Here is a 20,564-nt window from a genome sequence, read left to right on the forward strand (position 1 = left end):
ACAATAGAAATAAGCAAAACTGAGAATGTTATAACAGAGTATTTTGAAAACCTTATGCCAGTCACCTGACAAATCCTGGAAAAATTGATGTTTTCCTATACTCGAATTGAACCAAGAAGTGATACAGAAGAAGTAATGAAAATGAAATGTCATAGCTAGCAAGATCAATAGAAAGCCCACCGATTGGGAGAAGATCTTTACTAGCCATACAACGGACAAGGGTCTCATATCTAAAATATACTTGGAACTCAAAAAATTAAACCACCCAACAACAAATCCTCAAAGAAACAACTGCCCAATAAATAAGTGGGCGAAAGACTTAAAGAGAAGCTTCTCTGAAGAAGAAAGAAGGATGGCCAATAGACACATGAAGAAATGTTCAACATCCCTAGCCATAAAAGAAATGCAAATCAAAACAACATTGAGATATCACCTCACTCCAGTTAGAACAGCAAAAATCAAGAACTCTAACAACAACAGATGCTGGAGGGGATGTGGACAGAAAGGAACCTTACTTCATTGTTGGTGGGAATGTAAACTTGTTCAACCACTTTGGAAAGCAGTATGGAGGTTCCTCAAAAGACTTCACATAGATCTCCCCTATGATCCAGCAATCCCACTTTTGGGCATTTACCCAAATGTTTACAAACAAGACCACACTAAAGCTACCAGCACAACTATGTTTATTGCAGCATTATTTACCATAGCTAGGATATGGAACCAACCCAGATGCCCCTCAGTGGATGAATGGATCAAGAAAATGTGGTATATATACACAATGGAATTCTATGCCTCCATCAGAAAGAATGACATTTCCCCATTTGTTAGAAAATGGAAAGGCTTGTAAAAAAGAATATTAAGTGAAGTAAGCCAGACCCAAAGAAACATAGGTCCCATGGTTTCCCTTATTTGCAATAGCTAGGATATGTCTGTGTCAAGCAGAAAAGGTCAGCTAAGTTGTTGTTAGGGAAATGAACCCTAAGATATGTATTCAAATGTTTTTTTCTTTCATGCGATTATTTCTAACACATTTATAAGATTATTTCTTTGTTGCTTTGTATGTCCCTCCCCTGCTTTTACTGTATTTGATGATGTTATAATTTGTGGAGGGGAAGGGAAAAAAAACAAATCATTTAAATAGGGATACAGGTGGACCCATTGCAACAATGAGATGTACAAGTCGTTATGTCAAAAACGAACTTTACAACTTTGGTGGGGGAAGGAGGGGGGGGGGCGGGAGATGGAATGGGAAGGGGAAACAAAGGAAGAGGCTACAATGCTTGATAAGAAATGTACTCATTATCTTGCCCACACCCTTCTGTACAGTATTTTCACAATAAAAAATTAAAAAAAGAAATGTAGTCATTACCTTGCTCATGTAACTGTAACCTCTCTGTACAGTATTTTCACAATAAAAAGTTTAGCAAGAATTTAGATTAAAGACATAGCCCTGAAAGGAGTAAGGGTGAGTAAATGCACTCACTGTATTTGATGTATATCATGTAAAAACTGAAACACTTGAGGGTGGAGATGGGATAGGGAAAATGAGAGAGAAGGATGGGAGGGGTGACACTGTTCAAAATGCATTGTACTCATAACCTGACTTATGAAATTGTAATCGCCTTGTAAAACTACTTAACAAACAACAAAAAAACACAATTTTTTAAAAAAGACATTACCCTTTTTCTACTTAAAGTTGACTCAGTGACTCAGACACAACACACTAGATGTATTAAAGATCATAATTCTATTATTTATTGGAGAATGGGAGAAAAGGCACAAAAATTGTGACAGGAAGAAGAGACAGATTTGTGTCTAGCAATGTTCTTTATGAAATCAGTAAAAAGAAAACTGAGTTTATCATATGAAACAGATTCTCAAGTAGGAAATACAGTACCTAAGAATATATTTCTGGATATAAAAATGCAGTTAGGCAATCAGTAGCATTAAAATTATTTGTATGTTTACAATTATAAAAATCGACTCATGTTCTAACAAAGTGTGTTGAAAGCTCATTGTATTAGAATAGGCACATTATTCTACAATACCCAAATCACAAGCTTTTTTCTTTTTTATTATAATGCTGGGAGTTGAATGTTAAGCAAGTGCTTTGCTCTTGAGTCACACCTCTGCTCTCACCATAGGGTTCCCAACATTCTTACCTCAACTTCACAATCCAAATTCACAAAAATAATAAAAGAGCTGAGTTCAGAAAGTTATCTTTTCCTTTTCTTATTCAAGACTCCTAAGTCAAGCAAACTCATCAAAAAAGGCAAAACGAAAACTTTTCGTAACACAAAGAGGACAAGATTCAACATATAGCCACTATAGCCATCCTTTAGGGATTAATTACAACAAACACACAGTCCATTTGTACTTAGAACAGACTCATTTGTGCTGCAGTATGTGTGTGTTACAGGCAGAGTCAAATATCTCATTTATTCTTTATTTTAATTAATTTTTTTGCCAGTCCTGGGGCTTGAACTTGAGGTCTGGGCACTGTCTCTGAGCCTCTTTTGCTCAAGGCTGAGCCACAGCGCCACTTCTGGCCTTTTCTGTTTATGCAATACTGAGGAATCAAACCCAGGACTTCAAGCATGCTAGGTAAGTACTCTACCACTGAACCACATTCCCAGCTCTCATTTATTCTTTAAGGAAGCCTCAGGAGCTATTATACCTGGGTAACTAGCTCACTAATAGCAGTCTTGCTGTCCTGGTTTGAGGATGTTTATTAAATGTAGTAAATTAAATGTTTTGAATACCTACATTATTGTTTATTATGATGCTGTGAACTGGCCTTTCATTTATTTCTTTATTCATTCTGAGACAGGTATCTCACTATATGACCAAAGCTGACCTCCAAACTAGTAATCCTCTTTGCCTCTGCCTCCCAAGTGCTGGGATACAAGCATGCACTGCTGCACCTGGCTCTGGCTTTTCATTTTAAAATAGCAAAGTTTCTCCTGCCTGTTAAAACTTACTTTTTCCTGACCTCCTATCAGACTATGAAAATTATTTTGTACGCTCTAAATCTAGTGTTAATTAGCAGCTCCTGTTAGAGAAGATCTGATTTTTACCTTTGCAGTTTACATTAACGGAAGTTCTACTACTCACCATTTGCCTTCCTGCAACAGAAACTGATAATCTGACATCAGAGCCTCAGCTTCCAACATTTGAGAGTAGTGTCCTGCATCTGGGAATAACCAAAGTGGAACTAACCAAAGTGAACTAATCAAAGTAGAACCAGATGCCCAATCTTGAGTCAGCTGGTATCAAATAAACCCTTTTAAACAACCTCTCACTAGATTAGAATTACCCAGGGTCTCAGAACTTCATACAATTAGGAGTTAGAAGGTACTTTAGGGTCACCTCCTAACCAATTTTTTAAATAGACATTTCTAAACAATTTAGGCTTCTAAGTTTATTTGGGAGATTTTTCTTGCTAACTTTACAATAGTTATATAGATATAATTCTGCATTTAATTGTGGCTCAAAGTCCATTCAGTTCTTTTAAAATGCTATCTATAAACTATTGCATATATTAAACTTACTCAAAAAATCTTGGATGCTTACCTTCTAAAACAATGTCAAAAATTTTAGCAAAAATGCTTCCTATAGCTTCAAACATTGTTTCCACCCTAAAAAATGAAGTTTTTAGACAAGGTGGTGAATTTTATTTATAATTCTGCAATTGATTTGGTCAGAAGTTATATGAGAAAAGACAAGATAAGGTCTGCTGTGAACTATTCCATAGCAAAAGGAATCCTCTGCTACAGGGTGCATTTTCATTTCCCAACTCATCTCCAAGTCTCATCCCATATGTCACGTGTCACAAGCCTGCAAAATCAGAATCCCAACCAGCCATATCCTCCACACTTTGTTCACTATCTGTTCTAATGTAAGTATCAAAATAATTTTATTTAAAATGCATTTAATGACTTTATCATACATGCTCTCTCTGCAGTGAAAGGCAGGTGGCACTCCCCAACTTTAGATGAATCTATGAAAATTATTTTGTACACTTCTAAGTCTAGTGTTAGAACAGCTAATCCACAGAATCACCACACTAGGGAAAGGATATGTGCTCCAACATGAGATCATTGCCAGGGGAAAACAAATGAGGGATGGTATTTCAGCTTTCCCAGAGACAAGGCACCTGGAGCTTGGAACTGTACAGCAGCTACACCAAATATGAGGAGAACTACAAAATCCCCCAGAACTCATTGTATAAAACAGCAAGGCTTCTGGATAGTGAGACACAAGTCAGTGAGCTAACACCCACTCTGCTGGCCACCCAACAAGCAGTCTAAGCTTGGACAAGGGGAAGAGGGTCAAGGAAACTACAAATTACCACTCCTGGTCTGCAGGGGAATTCTCCTCCCAACAACTGATCACTGACAGAACTGCAGTCCAAGAGAGGAAGTGCTCCAGCCAGTGGCTCCACTAGAATGGAAGCACATCACACCCCCATCTGTAAGAGACACCTAATGGTTCCCTACCTTCCCAGTGATCTCTACTAGGTAGTGAATGGCAGAAGTGGGGGAGGCTAGGGAGCAGGAAACAGACCACTAACAGCCAGTCTGCAGCCCTAATTCTCCATTCTCACTTGTTAGATTTAAGCACATTTGAAGTGAATTTCTTCTTTCCACCACCTAAGCAAAAATAAGACAACAACCAAAGGACAAGGCAATAGAAGTTAAAAAAAAAAATCTGGAGTTTTGAAAATCTTGGAAAAAGCTGCTTTGTCCAAACTGAAAGCTGCCTGAGCAAACCAGTCACAGGCTATGGAAGTTAGGGTAGGTGAAGCAAAAGCCTTTATGCCAAGAAGCCCTTCCTTGATGTTCCAAGGTGGGAACTGGTACAAGCCCCTTTCTTTCTCTAATGATGGCAATACCTCTGCCTGGCAGTCACTGTGAACATTCAATGAGACAACATGTGATAATGTTATACATTAGTACTCAACCTCTGCCCTATTATAGCTTTGGGTAAATGCAGAAAGGGATCTGAGCCTCAATTTCCTTGGTTACACAATGGGGTGACATTCTCTGCTTGGCCACAAAGCTCTTAGGAGAACCAGCAAGGTCACAAACACAAAATCACTGTGCATGTGATTGGATAACTCAGACTGAGACCTGACAGTGTATAGTCTTATGTCCCCTCAGGGCCCACAGCACAAGCTGAGTACAAGGGCTGGAGCTTAAAGGCATGCCTCCTACCTGATGGTCCCACAGCCAGGATCCGTCTCCCCACCCAATCTTCCCTGGCCCCACTCCAGGCGAGGACAGAAGATAAAATCAAAACGAACACATAAATAATGAAGAAAAAAATACATCAAAGCTGGGAGCCCATGGCTCATGTCTAGCTATTCAGGAGGCTGAGATCTGAGGATTGCAGTTCAAAGCTAGCCTGGGAAGGAAAACCTGCAGACTCTTATCTCCAATTAACCCCCAGAAAACCAGAAGTGGTTCAAGTGGTAGAGGACTTGTCTTGAGCTGAAATGCTGAGAGACAGTGCCCAGGCCCAGAGTTCAAGCCCCACAACTCACACACAAACCAAAAAAAAAAAAAAATCAAGGAATAGCAATATTTTTCACCTCCTATGGGCTCTTATCCAAAAGGAAATGGCATGTTTTCCACAACTGCTCTGTTCTCTCTCCATCTAGAGCCAGGTCATAAGTAAGATATGGGCAGGGTGAGGTTGTACCTAGAAGAGAAAGAATCTGAATCGAATGCTAAAAAGACATTCTATAGTCAGACATAATTCAGAACAGCAGGAGGATGTACATCTAGATTAAGAAACAACCCATTACTGAAAGATGCTTATTTTTACTTCAGTCCACTGCCAGGCACAGCACAGGCTTAGATAAGGCAGAATCATCTGTTTTCAGACCCTAAGGTAGAAGCATGTCCACGCAGCGGTGATGGTCTCCATAGTACGGGACAAGTCTGAAAGTTCCTGATGACTCCAAACTTCTGTTCCTTAACTGTTGTAATCTGTAATGGAGTTGCCTGCTGTCACTGGGACTCACCTCCCAAGGCTTATGTGCTGCTATTTCACAAAATGTTTATTTATGAGACTCCAATGGGACATCATCCAAGGAGGAAACAGTTCATGAAAAAGATTCCAACTCCATGACATACAGAGTCTGTGTTGTATATTGTGCTACAGATACTTGGGTTTGGGAACAGTTACTTCCAAAGACAACCCTCAAATGTTCAAATTGCAAGCATCACACTGCTGTAAGATAAAAGGCACGTGTCTGTAAGACAGAGGTGTAAAGGATCTTCACAAAACTGTCCATTAGTTTCCATCCACAGGGCCTTCCAAAAGCTTTGCATATTGGCAGTGTACTATGCAAGACACACAGTAAAGCACTTCTTCACAGCATCCCTATAGGGAGGAAAAATGCAAAAAGATGAATGAGGTATCATCCCCTAAAGGCCCCTGTCAGTGGCAAAGACCCTCTGTGAATGTCCCACAGTGGTCTGTTCCTGAGAGGAAAGGGCCTGGACTGCAAGACAGACCTCCACCCTCCTCAAAAGAGCTGCCCAAAGCCACACTGCAGCTAGGAAGTTCTAGTCCTCCAGAGCCCCCTTTCTGCTCACTTTCCCGTCACAAGATTTCCCCATGTGGGATACTATAAGAAAACAAGCATATAATTAGATTCCTCCATCTCTTAAAAGCAGTGACATTAAACTGATGCTCACCTCTATAATAAAAAATAAGTACATAAAACCTCAAAACTATAGATTAAGAAAGATAATGTGCATATATTTATTCTATATTACAGATGATGTCACTGAGGGACAGTAATGCATGTTAATATATTTTAGTTGTATTTACAATGTGGGTGTGGGGGGGGAGGGGGGTATAATTGGGTGGGGGGAGGGGGGAGGCTGGGAAGGGAGGTGAAGGGTAAACAAAGGAGGAGGCTGCAATGCTTGGTAAGAAATGTATGCATTATCCTGCCCATGTAATTGTAGCCCCTCTGTACAGTATGTTCTCAAATAAAATAAAATAAAATTTAAAAAAATAAATAAAAATAAAAAAAATAAAAAGAGGAATAACAAAAAATATATATATATATATATATATATTTTAGTTGTATAATTAGCTTCAATGGACAGGTATCCTTAACTTCTTAATCATAATAAGACAGTCATATAAGCTTTGCCTATTTAGCTCAAAGAATTTTGACAGGTACTCTCTAAAAATAAAACTTTCTCAACTAAAAGTTCCTATGCAAATACATCACCAACTATAAATGTTAAAAATTGCATTTCCAAATAAATAGTCTTACCTGGCAAATGGAATGAAGGATAGGCTGTACCTATAATGAAAATCAAAAGGCCAAATAAATAAAGATTTGTGGAGATTACACAGTAGTGTTCCTGAGTTCTCAATGTACCTAAATTTATTTATCCAGGCCCACTGTCCTCCCTGGTCTAGGAGTGTGCATGCACATGTGCACATACAACTTTACCATATACAAAGCTGTAGCCATCAAAGGGGGCAAAACCTTGTGACACTAATCCTAATGGCCTCAGTTTCACTGGGGTTCGGCTTTTACCAAGTGAGCTAACAGCAAACACCTAAAATAAGCAAATTTCAGATATCCAGATGGCCTAGAAGCTCTATTCTGAAAGAACTGCAAATATAATCCACAACAGTTGCTTTCAAAGATTTTATAAGCCCTTAACAGAGTTTAACTTTGACTCAGCTGCAATACATTTTCTGTTTTTCTACCATTAAAAAAGAAAAAAAAAAAAATACTACCCACTCTAGTCCCACAATGGCATGAATATATATGAGAGGTCTTCAAAATCCCAAGCCCTTGGTGAGTCCCAGTGAGATCAGGATGGTGTGAAGAGGCTCTACAAGTCAAAACTCTCAATAATTAGGCTCTATGTGTCAGACAAATCCTTCAGCTGGAATCCTAAAGCTAACAGGCCTCCAATGTATACACTGACCTGGGTACCATTATGTCAGTCAGCCTCTGCTCCTCATCTCCCACAGTAAGTTCCCACTCTGCCCTTCTGTTCAATGATTTACTCCATCATAACTGTAACAATTCTTGTTTTTCTTACCACTTTCCTTTTCTGTTAATGTCTGACTCACAGCCTCATTATACCTATTATATCTGTTCTTAAAATGTGTTAGCAGCCATCCAGTAGCTGCTTAGGACCACTCAAGACCACTAATGCCATCTATTGGCTGTAAGCTGTGGTACAGGAACCTGATTTCACTTGAGTGACTGAGAATTCTTCAGTGGCAGAACTTCTGTATGTTACTAATCCTCACACCTACAGCACATTGAGTTTTTATCTCCTTTGTTGCATGAGTTAAAGGTTTGAGTGAGAACAGGCTACTACAAAGGTTACTTACCACGTCAAGGCTAAAGACTGCAAAATGCAGAAGATGAGTGCAAGTCCCTTGTTATCCTGAAAGAAAGATAATAGGGTCACAGGACAATGTGTGACAATGGGCATGAACCAAAAAATTTACAGGATTTAACAATCTACACTTACCCACCAAAAGGCAGAACACAGTGTTAGCACAAAACACACCTAGAAGGAGAGAGGAAAGATTTAATTAATATACTAATAATGAAAACCTTATTGTTCTTGTCAAACTCACAGCAATTCCTGTTAGGCTGCAGAGTTCAGATTCTATGATTATCACGGCAACCCCCTGCATCCTTTGTTTCAAAGCAATTAACCCATCTTAATGGCAGAAGTGCTAAAATCTCCAAGAAATCAGATCAGCCAACAAGATTAAAAAGGCAAAGATGCTTCTCTATTTACAAGCATTCTTCTGGCCCAGCCATTCACCCATCCATCTTTTCATTCAAACACACAGAGCTTCCCACAAACTTGTGTAGTTTAACTCTGGCAAAACACCAGTGTCTGTAATAGAAGAGTATGTGAGGACAAAGATCAATACAACATACCAATTTCACAGTCAGCAAGCCAGTTATCTGTCTACATGTTATCTGAGCCTTTTCCTAACTCCTTTCTTAGAAAGCCTTTTCCACAAGAGACTGATCCAGGTCATCTACCTACAAGGCAGTAGCAGTCCCTGCCTTTCTCCAAAACAGTACCTATATTAATCAGAAAGTCATTAAACATTTTCTGTGTCTAGCACTGTACCTGGTGCTCTGTAGGACACAAAATAAATAAGCAAATATGTTCATGCCTTAGAAAACTTACCTATTTAAGCAAATGAGATGTATATAAGTGAAACTAATAAGAGAAGTATGCTTATCTAGTCCTCCATGTTATAATAGGATATGAGATCAGGAGTCAGAAGAAAGGAGTCTAGAAAAATTTGTGTGTGTTGGTCCTGAGGTTTGAATTCAGGGCCTGGGCACTATCCCTGAGCTTTATTACTCAAGGCTAGTGGTCTACCACTTGAGCCACGACTCCACTTCCAGATTTCTGCTGGTTAATTGGAGATAAGTCTCACCTATTTTCCTGCCCCTGGTGGCTTTGAACTGTAATCCTCAGATCTCAGCCTCATGAGTAGCTAGGATAACAGGCATAAGCCACTAGCTTGGGATGATTTTGATGTGTCCATGTGAGACAAAGAGAGGCATCCTGGATCAATGGAAATAAAAACTCCCAAATGGTCAGGATGAAACATGCCTATAATCCTGACATTCAGGGAGCTAAGGCAGGAAGATTTCAAGGTCAAGACTGGCCTGATACATAGCATGACTCTATCTCAAAATAAGAAGACTAAGAATATAGCTCAGTGGTACAATGCTTGTCAAACATGTGCAAGGCCCCAGGTTCAACTTCAGGGAAGGAAAGAAATTCGCTGGTGAGAAACTCAGCTAAAAACCACAACATACCAGCACCAGAATAGTTGCAATGAGACGTGTAGGCTCAAACATGCGCTTCAGTTGTTTCAAAGGTCCCATGAGGAAGATGGTACTAAGAGATAAAACACACAAACCATTCAGAACAGGATCATATGTGGCACACCAAGCCAACTCCCCAAGATTTCCTGTGGCAAAAATATAGGAAAAGCTACAAACATTTTAACAGCTCTTACTATGTGTCAAGAACTGTGCTTATATATTCTGTGCATTGCTCTCAAGGACCTATGGGATAGCAACAATTATCATGCTTACCTTGGACAGGAGGAAAAATGAAGCCTAGAGGATTATGCATCTAGCCAGTAAACAAAGAGCTAGGCTAAAAAGCTGTGTGAGTCTGGCACTATACCACACTCATACCATTAGGCTTGATGACCCCTCTGAGAAAGGCTTGACTATCAACCCATAAAATAACCAACCATGTATTTTTTTAAAAAAGAAATACCATACCATACCTTAAAGGCTTAGGTTGTGTTAAAAAAATTTAATATTTCATTTTTTTACATACCTCCAGGGACTAATTTTAATGATGATCACACTAGTTGTTGAATGTCTACTAACTGGCAGATATTACATACATTATTCCCCTCACCACCTCTGAAACCAATATTACATGTATTTAAGAGACATGGAAAATAAAGACTCATTTAAGTATTCAAGATCACATAGCTGGTAGCCCAAAGAGCCAGCATCTACCCCAACTCTATCCTGAAAAACACCCCTAGCATACCTTCTGTAGGACTGAAAGAAACTGTCTGGGGAGTAGAAGGATCTGAAGTGCAGCAGACCCTCATGCCTAACAGTCAAGGGCCAGGGCCCAGGGCCAGGTCATGTGGCCTAAGTCCCAAGGACATGCCCACATGGTATCAATACATTATTAACTCCTCACAGCTAGTATTTATTTATTTAATACAAGCCAACTGTAAGATGACATTAGCTATTCAGAACTCACTAAAAACAAAAGAAAATATAAATAAGTCAGCCTCCCTCTGAAGTGCCAAGAAGCTATAACCTGAATTCAAGGCTACTTTCTCAACTCAAGTGTCTGTGTAGATCCCTGTAACCAATAGGAAATGAAGAAGCAATAGCCAAGACCAGTTCTAAAAATTAAATATAGCATATATAAAAATAAAACAGGGAGCTGGTAATGTGGCTTAGTGGTACAGTGCTTGCCTAGCATGCATGAAGCCCTGGGTTTGACTCCTCAGTACCACATAAAACAGAAAAAGCCAGAAGTGGTGCTGTGGTACAAGTAGTAAAAGAGCTCAGGGACAATGCCTAGGCTCTGAGTTTAAGCCCCAGGACTGGCCAAAAAATAAAATAAAATAATAAAAATAAAAATATAACAAATTGGAGGTATGGTTCAAGTGGTAGACCTGCCTAGCAAGTATGGAGCTCTGAGTTCAAACCCCAGTAACCATCACCAGGGATGGCTGTGTGTATATACACATATGTATACAAACATATACACACACACACACACACACACACACACACACACACACACACACACACAAACACACACACTCATATAATCTCTTTACATACACATATAAATCTCTTTATAAATCTCTTTATATGTGTATGTAAAGAGATTATATATAGTGACAATAGGTAAAGCCACAATTTCCTGATAATACTCAGAAAATGATTTATACTTTCATTTCCCTCTACAGTGCTCTGAAGAGTCTACCCCATAAAGATTAGCTAAAGGGCTCTTTTAGACTAAGCCATATACTGACATAATTATATTCAGTCTAGACCATACATTTAACCCACACAGTCTTCCCAAAGCAAAACCTCCCCAAAGTGACTATTTTATAAAGCTTTAGCAGCACCCTTAGACATTTCTAAGGGCTAGCATCACTGGCACACACATGAATAAGTTCAGCTTAAAGAAGGTGACCAGTGTCATGCATTCAACATGTTTTACTCCTCCAGCCAAACACATTGGTGGGGGCAAGTAAGACACAAGCACAGCCCTTGTCAGGAGACTGTAGTAAATTGGTGTGATCCCTGTGCTGTCATATCAGTATATATGGGAAAAAGAAGAGGAGGCAATCCAGGAATGTGTCAAATTAAGAGGTGGCTTTGAGATGTATTATCCACCAAACTAGGTGAAGAAAGAGGAAACAGTACTACAGGCAGAGAAAAGAGATCAAGTAATATAAAGATGCTTGGAGACATTTGAGAAGCAGAGCCTAGCTGAGTAGGAGCTGAGGGAAACCAAATCTCAAAGGTCTCTGCTGGTACACATGTGAAGAGTTTGGATTCCATCAGTAGAGGAGACTGGGAGCCACTTGAGGGGCTATATATGAATGGCTTATGACCTCAGTGGAAACTGGCTTGGAGAGGGACAACAAAGGAGGCCAAGACACCCAGCAGAGAAATACTGCAATAGTTCAGATGAAAGGTAATGGGGGTTCAAATATTCCCTTCTCTAGGAACCCCTCTAATTCCCCAGCTTTGCTTTCCACATCCTATTGTGTCATCAGTTTATGTCTGCCTACCTGGCTGGTCACTGAGCTCCAATGGAACAGAGATCAAATTGTACTTATTGTCTTTGAAGTCCTAATTCAGAGCCCAGTACTATATCATGACCTAAGCTTACCTAGTCAATGACCAGCCAGGCTCACACCTATAATCCTAGCTACTCAGGAGGCTGAGATCTGAGGATTGCAGTTCAAAGCCAGCCCAGGCAGGAAAGTCTATAAGACTCTTTTATCTCCAATAAACCACCAGAAACTGGGAGTGGCACTATGGCTCAAGTGGTAGAGCACTAGCCTTGAGCTGAAGAGCTGAGGACAGTACCCATGAGGGACAGCGCCCACGATCAACCAAAAAAAACAAAAAACAAAAAAAAGGTTACCTCCCAATTGATGCGATGTTACCGAAGGTATAAAACACTGCGAAGAGGAGGAGCCCTTTCCTGGGCATCCACAGCAGAAGGGTACCCTGGAAGTGAAAACACAGCACATTTGCACATGAGCACAACAACCCTTCCCACTAATCACCAACCAGGAGTTCACAGAAGGAGGCTTGAGGAGCCTGCCATTCTCCTACCTCCCCATCTCCCTTTCCTCTTACCCATGCCATTTCAGGGAAAGGCAAAAGGGGGAAAGAGGTGAGCAGAAGGGAGAGGAGATTTCAAAGAAAAGTAGGAAGAAAAGACAGAAAAAGGAAAGGATCTTACCAGCAGGGAGAAGAGAATTCCTACAGCAAAACATGCAATGAAGCCCTTTATTCTGGTCCCCCAGCTTAATGAAGATGCCTCAATAACCTGAAATTTCAAAAAACGGTGATTACATATATGCATATGCACATATAACCCAAACAAAGAAAGCACACATTTACATTCAGAAGTGTTGTCAATCTAGATTGGGGAAAGCAGAGAACAGGGTCCTACATGCTGATAGCTACAGGAAGTCATCACATTAAGCAAACCTCAAGACCTGTTAAGCTCTAACTTGAATCTCCTCTCCAAAGGTGATATAAGATGCTGGGGGGCTGGGAAGTTGGCTCAGTGGTAGAGCGCTTGCCTTGCATGCCTGAGGCCCTGGGTTCGATTCCTCAGCACCACATAAGCAAAAAGAAAAAAGCCGGAAGTGGCGCTGTGGCTCAAGTGGTAGAGCACTAGCCTTGAGCTGAAGAGCTGAGGGACAGTGCTCAGGCTCAGAGTTCAGGCCCCACAACCGGACCAAAAAAAAAAAAAAAAAAAAAAAAAAAAAGATGCTGGGCATCTCCAGAGGTGGAGACTTCCTGCCTCCAGTACAATCAAGGAAACAGGCAGCAAATCAACCCAAAGCTTTTCCACAATCCAGGCAGAATGAGGAAACTGGAAAAGCAAAGCTCCAACGAGGCACAGTCTGAATCACAGAGGAAAAAAGACAAGGTCCCTGCACTCAGGCATCTGGGTACTGGTCATCCAGCCCAGATGTAGCTCTGTGGCATTTCTGGGACTCTAGAAGGAGAAAGCTGTCGTCCTTACCAGGATTTGTCCCTGCTACTTGCTCTCAGGAAGATTTTTTTTTATCAGCCAAGTCACCCAAGGGTCAGACAGTTCCTCGTTAATTAATTACTGCTCTGTTCTTCCGGGTTCTCTGACACGATTAATGCTTCCTTGTAACAAAGTTCAGGGGAAGCTGATATTTCCAGAAAAACTCTACTGAACTTACAAAAGCCCATGACAGTTTCTTTTTCCATGTCAAAAAATGCAATCAGGTCTCTGAAGCAGGCCCTGCCTAGGCTATCTACTTGATCCAAGAGGGCTCAACTGCCCCTAGTTGGACAAAGGCAGCTATCACTGAGGAACAAAACCAAGTGGGGCAGCCAGACCCAGTATTTGTTTACACAGAGACACTCTTATACAGGCAGCACAGTCTCCTCCCAGACAAAGTGGTCTAAGTCAACTACCACATCTCCACCCTTCTCATGGAGGAAGGTACTGTGCAGAAGCTGCCAGGGTCACCTGTTTTCAAGCTGTCAAACCAGAAACTTGAAGGACCAAAAGTTCCCCAGGCATTGCAGGTACTGCAGCACAAGGATTTAATCTCTACTCAGTAGGAAGGTATTTAGGTCATCATAGGTTCTCTTCACACTCCCATATAGTCACAGAAATTAGGCTTACAGTACTCCAACAGAACAGATACAGAAACCTGTGACATAGATGAAGCCTGCACAGGAGGAACGATTAGGAATGAGATGGACTGGGAATGTAGCTCAGTGGTAGTCTGCTTGCCTAGCACATGCAAGGTCCTGCATTCCATCATCAGCACCCCAAAAATAAAGGTAAGTGGGGGAGAGGGAAGGCATGCACCAGGGAGCATGTTATAATGTGACAGTTGAGCCATCTGGCCTCTGAAGAGTCTGTCTCTCTGGTTCCAAAATGATCCAGGGGATGTTGTTTCCCTGCTTTCCTGAGCCACAGACATTGAAGTTGGACCACTTCTAACTAACCCATGTAATTTCCACCAAGGGCAGACAAGAATGCAAAGCTACTATTCTTCCTACTCCTGCAAGAACCAAAGAATTTCCTTGCCAGGGTAAAAAGAGGAACAAAGCCCCATGGAGGGAGAAAGGAGTGGTCAGCAGGCCTGGACTAGATTTGTCCTAAACTGCACTCCACTTGGCATCAACAGGAACATTTACAAAGACCTTTTTGGCTGTTTATTTTTTGGAAGATAAACCATAAGGTTGAGTGTCAAATCTGAATTGTACTTGACACAGTGCTAACTCATCTCAACAGGGACAGTGAGTTTCAACCCTGCTTAAAAAAAAAAAAAAAAGTCATGGACAAGAAGAAACAATTCCACCAAAACTATTTCTGGTTTCTATCTTAAGAAAAGAACATGATACTTTGGTTCTACAAGCTGAAACCATCTGTTTGTCTTTTTGGCCAAAATGAGGAGGATTTAGGCAACTGAATAATTTCACCACTGTGTTTTTCCACTATCTGTATGGCTACCAGTTCTTTTACACTTGCTCAGAGAAAGCCGAAACTACTTTCCACTTCTTCCAACTGTACTCAATGAAAGCAAAACCTTCCTTTTTGCCAATTTTTGAAAAGGAACTCAGCTGACGTAAAATATCTCTCTAAATCCTAGTTACTTAAAGTTAGACCAGTACAAAGTTTTTTTAAAAAAATTCAAAACTAGCTAAAACAGACCCTGGATAGAATTGGTAGGCAATGTGTTCAAAGCTGTCTGCCTGACAGTCATGCACAAAGGCCCCTTTGACTCCAGGATGTGGAGGGAAAGAGGACTCCTGCCAAGAAGTAAAGCTAAGGATTATTAGGGATACTCCATTATACCAGAAGACAGCCAGACAGGCATGCTGCTCATTCCTGTGCCCTCAGATCAGATACCATTCAAACTTCCTCATCCAGAGGCTTCCGCACAGGGAACAGTCTATCCTTTCAGCAAGAAAGGTGTGTTTACAAACACAAGAGGTCAATTAGAAAACTCATCATGAGGCTATTGATGATTAGACAAACTTTATAGCTACCTACAACAGAGATGTTCATACTTTTGTGGTTGGTATTAAAACAATAATTTCAAAAAATTAAATATCTCTTAATAACCGTTTAATGATTATGTCATTGAGTTTGAAGAGATTTTTTTTTAAGGCCACCTCATCCAGCTTACCACATAAAGTAGGAATTTTACCACAGAATCCTGCTTTGCCAGCCTCAAAACCATGGAAAATGAAAATATGGTCTCATTATCACCAGTATTTCAAAGGAAGCCCTTCCTAAATAAGTGAAAGCTAAACCAAAACAAAACCTAATAAAATGACTATAAAATGTCTCCAGAAGTTCCAAACTCTGGAACTGCCACAACAATGCACATAAACAGAAATCTCACTCTAAAAGAGGAAACTGATAGCAGTATTTAATAACAGGAGAGAAGATCCTATTCTTTTCAAAATAAATGTTATATGTGCCTGAGCACACAAGAGAACAAGGTCCTTAATTTTATCCAACACAGGAAATTCACTATTTGGGACCAAACTAAGTTTTCTTTTTAATGTTTTAATGATGTAATAAGTCTTCAATGGTATTTAATCATTGAGTCTTGAGAGTCTACCCTCTGCTTCATAATTTTCTAAATGTATAACATCTGCATAATCTGTCAAGAATCTTCTAGAAGAGTGTGGCTCTCTTAAACCCCAACTGCTCCAGCAGTTTGTTGGTGGTCTACAAGGTACAGAGCTTTAGATGACAATCAGTGTGAAAAACTAAGTCTCAATGCAGTGATAAAATTCAAGGTAGGCTGGGAAGGTGGCTCAGTGGTAGAGCGCTTGCCTTGCATGCCTGAGGCCCTGGTTCGATTCCTCAGCACCACATAAGCAAAAAGAAAAAAGCCGGAAGTGGCACTGTGGCTCAGGTGGTAGAGCACGCCCAGGCCCAGAGTTCAGGTCCCACGACCGGATTCCCCCCAAAAAAAATTTCAATGTATATCCTACAAAATTAAGAAAACTGAGGGAAGAGGTTGGGTTGAGAAAAATGGGAGATGCATAGTATACATGACCTGCTTTTCTTCATTACAATTCCTTTGTATAACTAAAGATAATAAAAATACATATTTTTTAAAACCAAGTCCCAGACCTTAGGTCCCATCAGAGGTTCAATTCCTGAATTCATAGCAGAGGCCAGAAATTGAGAAAAAATTAAATCACACCAATTAATGAAGTCAAAAATCACAAAAGAACCCTGAGAATTGTCAAAAGAAGTGAAACTTCCATTCCTCTAACACTTAATTCCTACAGTGTTTTAGGGAATGATTCAAAAGATAAGTTTTACATTCTGAGTTTTACTTGGAGGGGGGGTAGTGGGCGGTAACCATATCCAACAAAACAACTCAGAATAAAATCAACCACAAGGGTTGATACAAAGGTTGATGCAAGCAGCCTGCTGAGAACATGAGTCACAGTGATTTGAAGGGAAACTCAGGTTTCGGCTCCATAAAACAGGCTTGTTTCTAATAAAAACAAGCAGGCAGGTATTGTCTTGTGAGCTTCAGACCTGCTAGGTCTTGGATTCCAGGCCCCAGAAGGAGATTTCTACAACCAGAGGAAGGGCACAAGGTAGGATGGGCGTGTCACACCGGCCTCTGAAACCCAGGAAGGACCCAGGCCCCAGCCTCGGTGGGCTGTGAGCCCGGGACGATGCGAGGCCCCGCCCAGCACCGCATCGAGACCCGCCTGGGAGATCCCGGCCTGACCTACGGGACTGTCGGGTGGCTCGGTCTGTACCCTGCCGTGCGCTCCGCAGGAGTGTTACTCCAATTTTACTCCCGGCCGTCCAGCTGGGATGGGGGTAGGACACGGAAGGGGCGCTGGGCAGGGAAGGGCCCAGGGATCGAGGGCTCCAAGAATGGTGCCTGGGCTGCGCACCTGTGGCGGAACCTGCCCGAACCTGCCACGACAGATGGAAGAGGGCACCGAGCTACTTTCCAAGAAATCTTGGACTTGGGGCACCGGCAGGCCCCAAGTCCTCACGTCCCGCGTCCCGGGTCCCCGAGCTCGCGGCACTCGACGCCTAGGCGCGCGAGCCGCGGGGGACGTAGGGGGCGCTCACCTCGGACAGGCCGCTCCGGTCCTCGGTGTCCTGTCCACTCAGCACCTTCTTTAGCTTGTCCATGGCTGGCCCCGGTTCCCACCTTCTCCAGACCGGCGGCCACCGGTTGCGCTCGCTGGATCCACAGAGCTTCCGGGCGGCTCGGCCTCTCGGCGGCCACCGCCAACCACAGCTCGCCCCGCCCGAGTTCCAGCCCACCTGGCTGCCCGGCATGCCCCGCGTCGGCCCCGCCCCGAGCCGGCCCGCCCCGCCCTCCGGCTGGGCTACAACCGGACGCGAGAATTATGATTAATGCAGACCCAGAGGTGTCAAACCCCTGGCCTTGTCGGTTGGATGCTGCATTCCAAAGCGGAACATGAAACCTTGTGCGGACTTGTGAACCAGTGCTGTGGTTGGCTGTACTTACAATCTAAGAAGCTTGGGGAAATGTAATAAATAAATATATATATATATATATATATATATAATGTTTCTATTATATATGTAGCACTACTGTAGATCTGGCTGAAAATGTGTGAGAGGTAAATTTGGCCAAAATCAAGGAACTGATTAAAATTTACCTGAAGGGAAAGGAATTGTACATTGTTTTGAACTTGGTGAATCATTTGTTCTACTGGGTGTGGGGAGGGAGAGGAGAGACAGATCTACAGTGAGGTTGTCAGATCAATTACACACCTCCTTCAACAAAGAACATTTATGAAAGGTTGTGGATATGTGTCTGTAGGAAAATTTGAATATTACCAAGAATCTTGGTCTGTTATAACTTAAGGGATTTGCCCCAAACCCTGTTTACTACAGTCAAGTGGTTGTGCTTCAGCAACTCAGGACTAGGGCACTGTCCCTGAGCTTTTGTTGCTCAAGGCTAGCACTCTCACACTTAAGCCACAGCTCCATTTCCACCTTTTTGCTGATTAATTGGTAATGAGAGTCTTGTGGACATTCCTGCCAGGTCTGATTTCAAACCTCTCCCCTCAGATTTAATCTGTGAACGGCTGGCACAGACTGGCAAACAGGACTTTTGACTCTCACTTTAAACTTTCAGAGATTCCTGCATGTCTGCATCACTTTTTTTTTAACAGTGATAAAATAGACTTTTATTTACTTTGTTGAATCAGAGGGTTGTAAAAAAAATTATTGCTAATGTAGATATCAGGCCAACAGAAAGGTGTTTCAGAAGTCCAGTTATATTGGTGTTTATTTAAACTAAGAGGAAAAGGTCATAATGTTTTCATGCAATACATACTGGGTTCTTTAAATAACAATTGTGACAAACAGTAGAAAGAATTAGAGAATGCTCTACCTGTGATCCATACAAAACACCAATAGTCTGACTTGTATATAGTTAAAGTAGTATCTCACTTTTGGAAACACTGTAATAGACAATACATATGGGCATGCCTTAGGTGGGCATAGGAATGCAGTTTTTTCTAAAGAAACACACACACACACACACACATACACACACACACAGAGGAACTATACTATTCAATTTCTTTAAAATCACTAAGCGAGAAAAGCAACAATGAGTTTTCATACTGATTTTACGCACCTTCTATACAGTACCTTGACTTAAATCCAAGAGCAAAAGTTAAGACTCGCCTCCTCTATTTTTGGTAAACAACTGCATGGTAAACTTAGATGACTTTTTCCCCTGGGTTTTACCTGGGAGTGGTCTTTTTAATATTTTACTTAAAAGAGGGCAGGTTTGGCACTTTTATACTGATGTCACCAATGTTAATATTTCTTGGGATCTCGAGAAGGTTCATATTCTTTACAGCTGATACAGCCCGAGCTGGAGCACCTGCCAAGCCAGCCTCAGACTTCTCCAGTTTGTTCTGCGCATCCATCTGCGTGACAATTTCATTCATTTTGGTCTCCAGCACCATTCCGCCCATCACCATTTCTTCCAGGATATTGTGAACCTTGTCTAGATGGAATAGTAAGTCCAGCTCACATACATTCTCGAAACATTTGTCTAAGGTCTCCAATGAACACCTGAATGAGGTCTAAAATGCCAAGTTCGCTTTCTGAGGAATCCACACAGAAGACAAAATACAGCGTTGCATAGTGTCTGTAGATCAGCTTGTTGTCAGAGTCTCCAATTAACTGGATGTAACTCCATAGGCCACACAAAGTTACACAGCTTAAGACTGATTATCAAAAGCCTCCTTCCAGGAAGTTGCAGACATTCTGGTCTCTCTTGGACACTAGGTGGAAGGTCTCCCGGATGATCTGCTGCTGGGTGTCTTCACTGTAGGACTGGTAGAACTTGGACAGCCGCGGCTTCCCGTGGTTTTGAAGATGAGGATAGCCTTGATCATGACTGGGTCTGGGAGCGGCGCTGGGGGCGGCAAGGACTGCTCGGGCCAGGCTCAGGACAATGCCCGCGCCCGGCCCGCGACGTCTGCATCACTTTGAATCTATTATTTACACTCTTCCTGTTTTCTCAGCAACAGACTGATTTCTTGTCACTAAATTCATAGCAAATTGGCCTTGACTAGCCTACTTCTGTAGGCCTTGTGTCAGACCTTCTGTGATATAGCTTAACATTCTTTCCTCATTTCCAAATAGCTAAACTACCTCATCTGCGGTTTGTATGACACCCCC

The 20,564-nt window shown here is 41.6% G+C and overlaps 1 protein-coding gene and 1 pseudogene across 2 annotated transcripts; both read right to left on the bottom strand.

Annotated features, from left to right (window-relative positions):
* Positions 1-1,730: 1,730 nt before the first annotated feature.
* Positions 1,731-18,130, bottom strand: Sft2d2 (SFT2 domain containing 2). 2 transcript variants are annotated; one of them, XM_070034135.1, is made up of 8 exons: positions 17,958-18,130; positions 13,074-13,160; positions 12,750-12,835; positions 9,854-9,935; positions 8,533-8,567; positions 8,386-8,441; positions 7,301-7,330; positions 1,731-6,390 (listed from the first exon to the last, which is right to left on the bottom strand). In XM_070034135.1, exons 1-6 carry the CDS (start codon positions 18,018-18,020, stop codon positions 8,396-8,398), a joined length of 399 nt encoding a protein of 132 aa, XP_069890236.1. In that variant the 5' UTR covers positions 18,021-18,130; the 3' UTR covers positions 1,731-6,390; positions 7,301-7,330; positions 8,386-8,395. The 2 variants fall into 2 exon arrangements, with proteins under 2 accessions (XP_069890236.1, XP_069890235.1); XM_070034134.1 differs by having other exon boundaries at positions 8,529-8,567.
* Positions 18,131-19,022: 892 nt separating this feature from the next.
* LOC138835673 (AP-3 complex subunit sigma-1 pseudogene) lies at positions 19,023-20,564 on the bottom strand (annotated as a pseudogene).

The sequence above is a fragment of the Dipodomys merriami genome, unplaced genomic scaffold, assembly GCF_024711535.1.
Source record: "Dipodomys merriami isolate MVZ:Mamm:240054 unplaced genomic scaffold, mDipMer1.0.p SCAF_24, whole genome shotgun sequence".
Classification (NCBI taxonomy): domain Eukaryota; kingdom Metazoa; phylum Chordata; class Mammalia; order Rodentia; family Heteromyidae; genus Dipodomys; species Dipodomys merriami.

Bases quoted from the DNA above. Each gene is read 5' to 3' on its own strand.
- Sft2d2 (XM_070034134.1), bottom strand. From the start codon at position 18,020: ATGGACAAGCTAAAGAAGGTGCTGAGTGGACAGGACACCGAGGACCGG. The intron at 13,161-17,957 runs GTGAGCGCCCCC...TTGAAATTTCAG, and splicing joins ACCGGAGCGGCCTGTCCGAG to GTTATTGAGGCATCTTCATT. The intron at 6,391-7,300 runs GTAAGACTATTT...TCCTCCCTATAG, and splicing joins TCCTTCATTCCATTTGCCAG to GGATGCTGTGAAGAAGTGCT.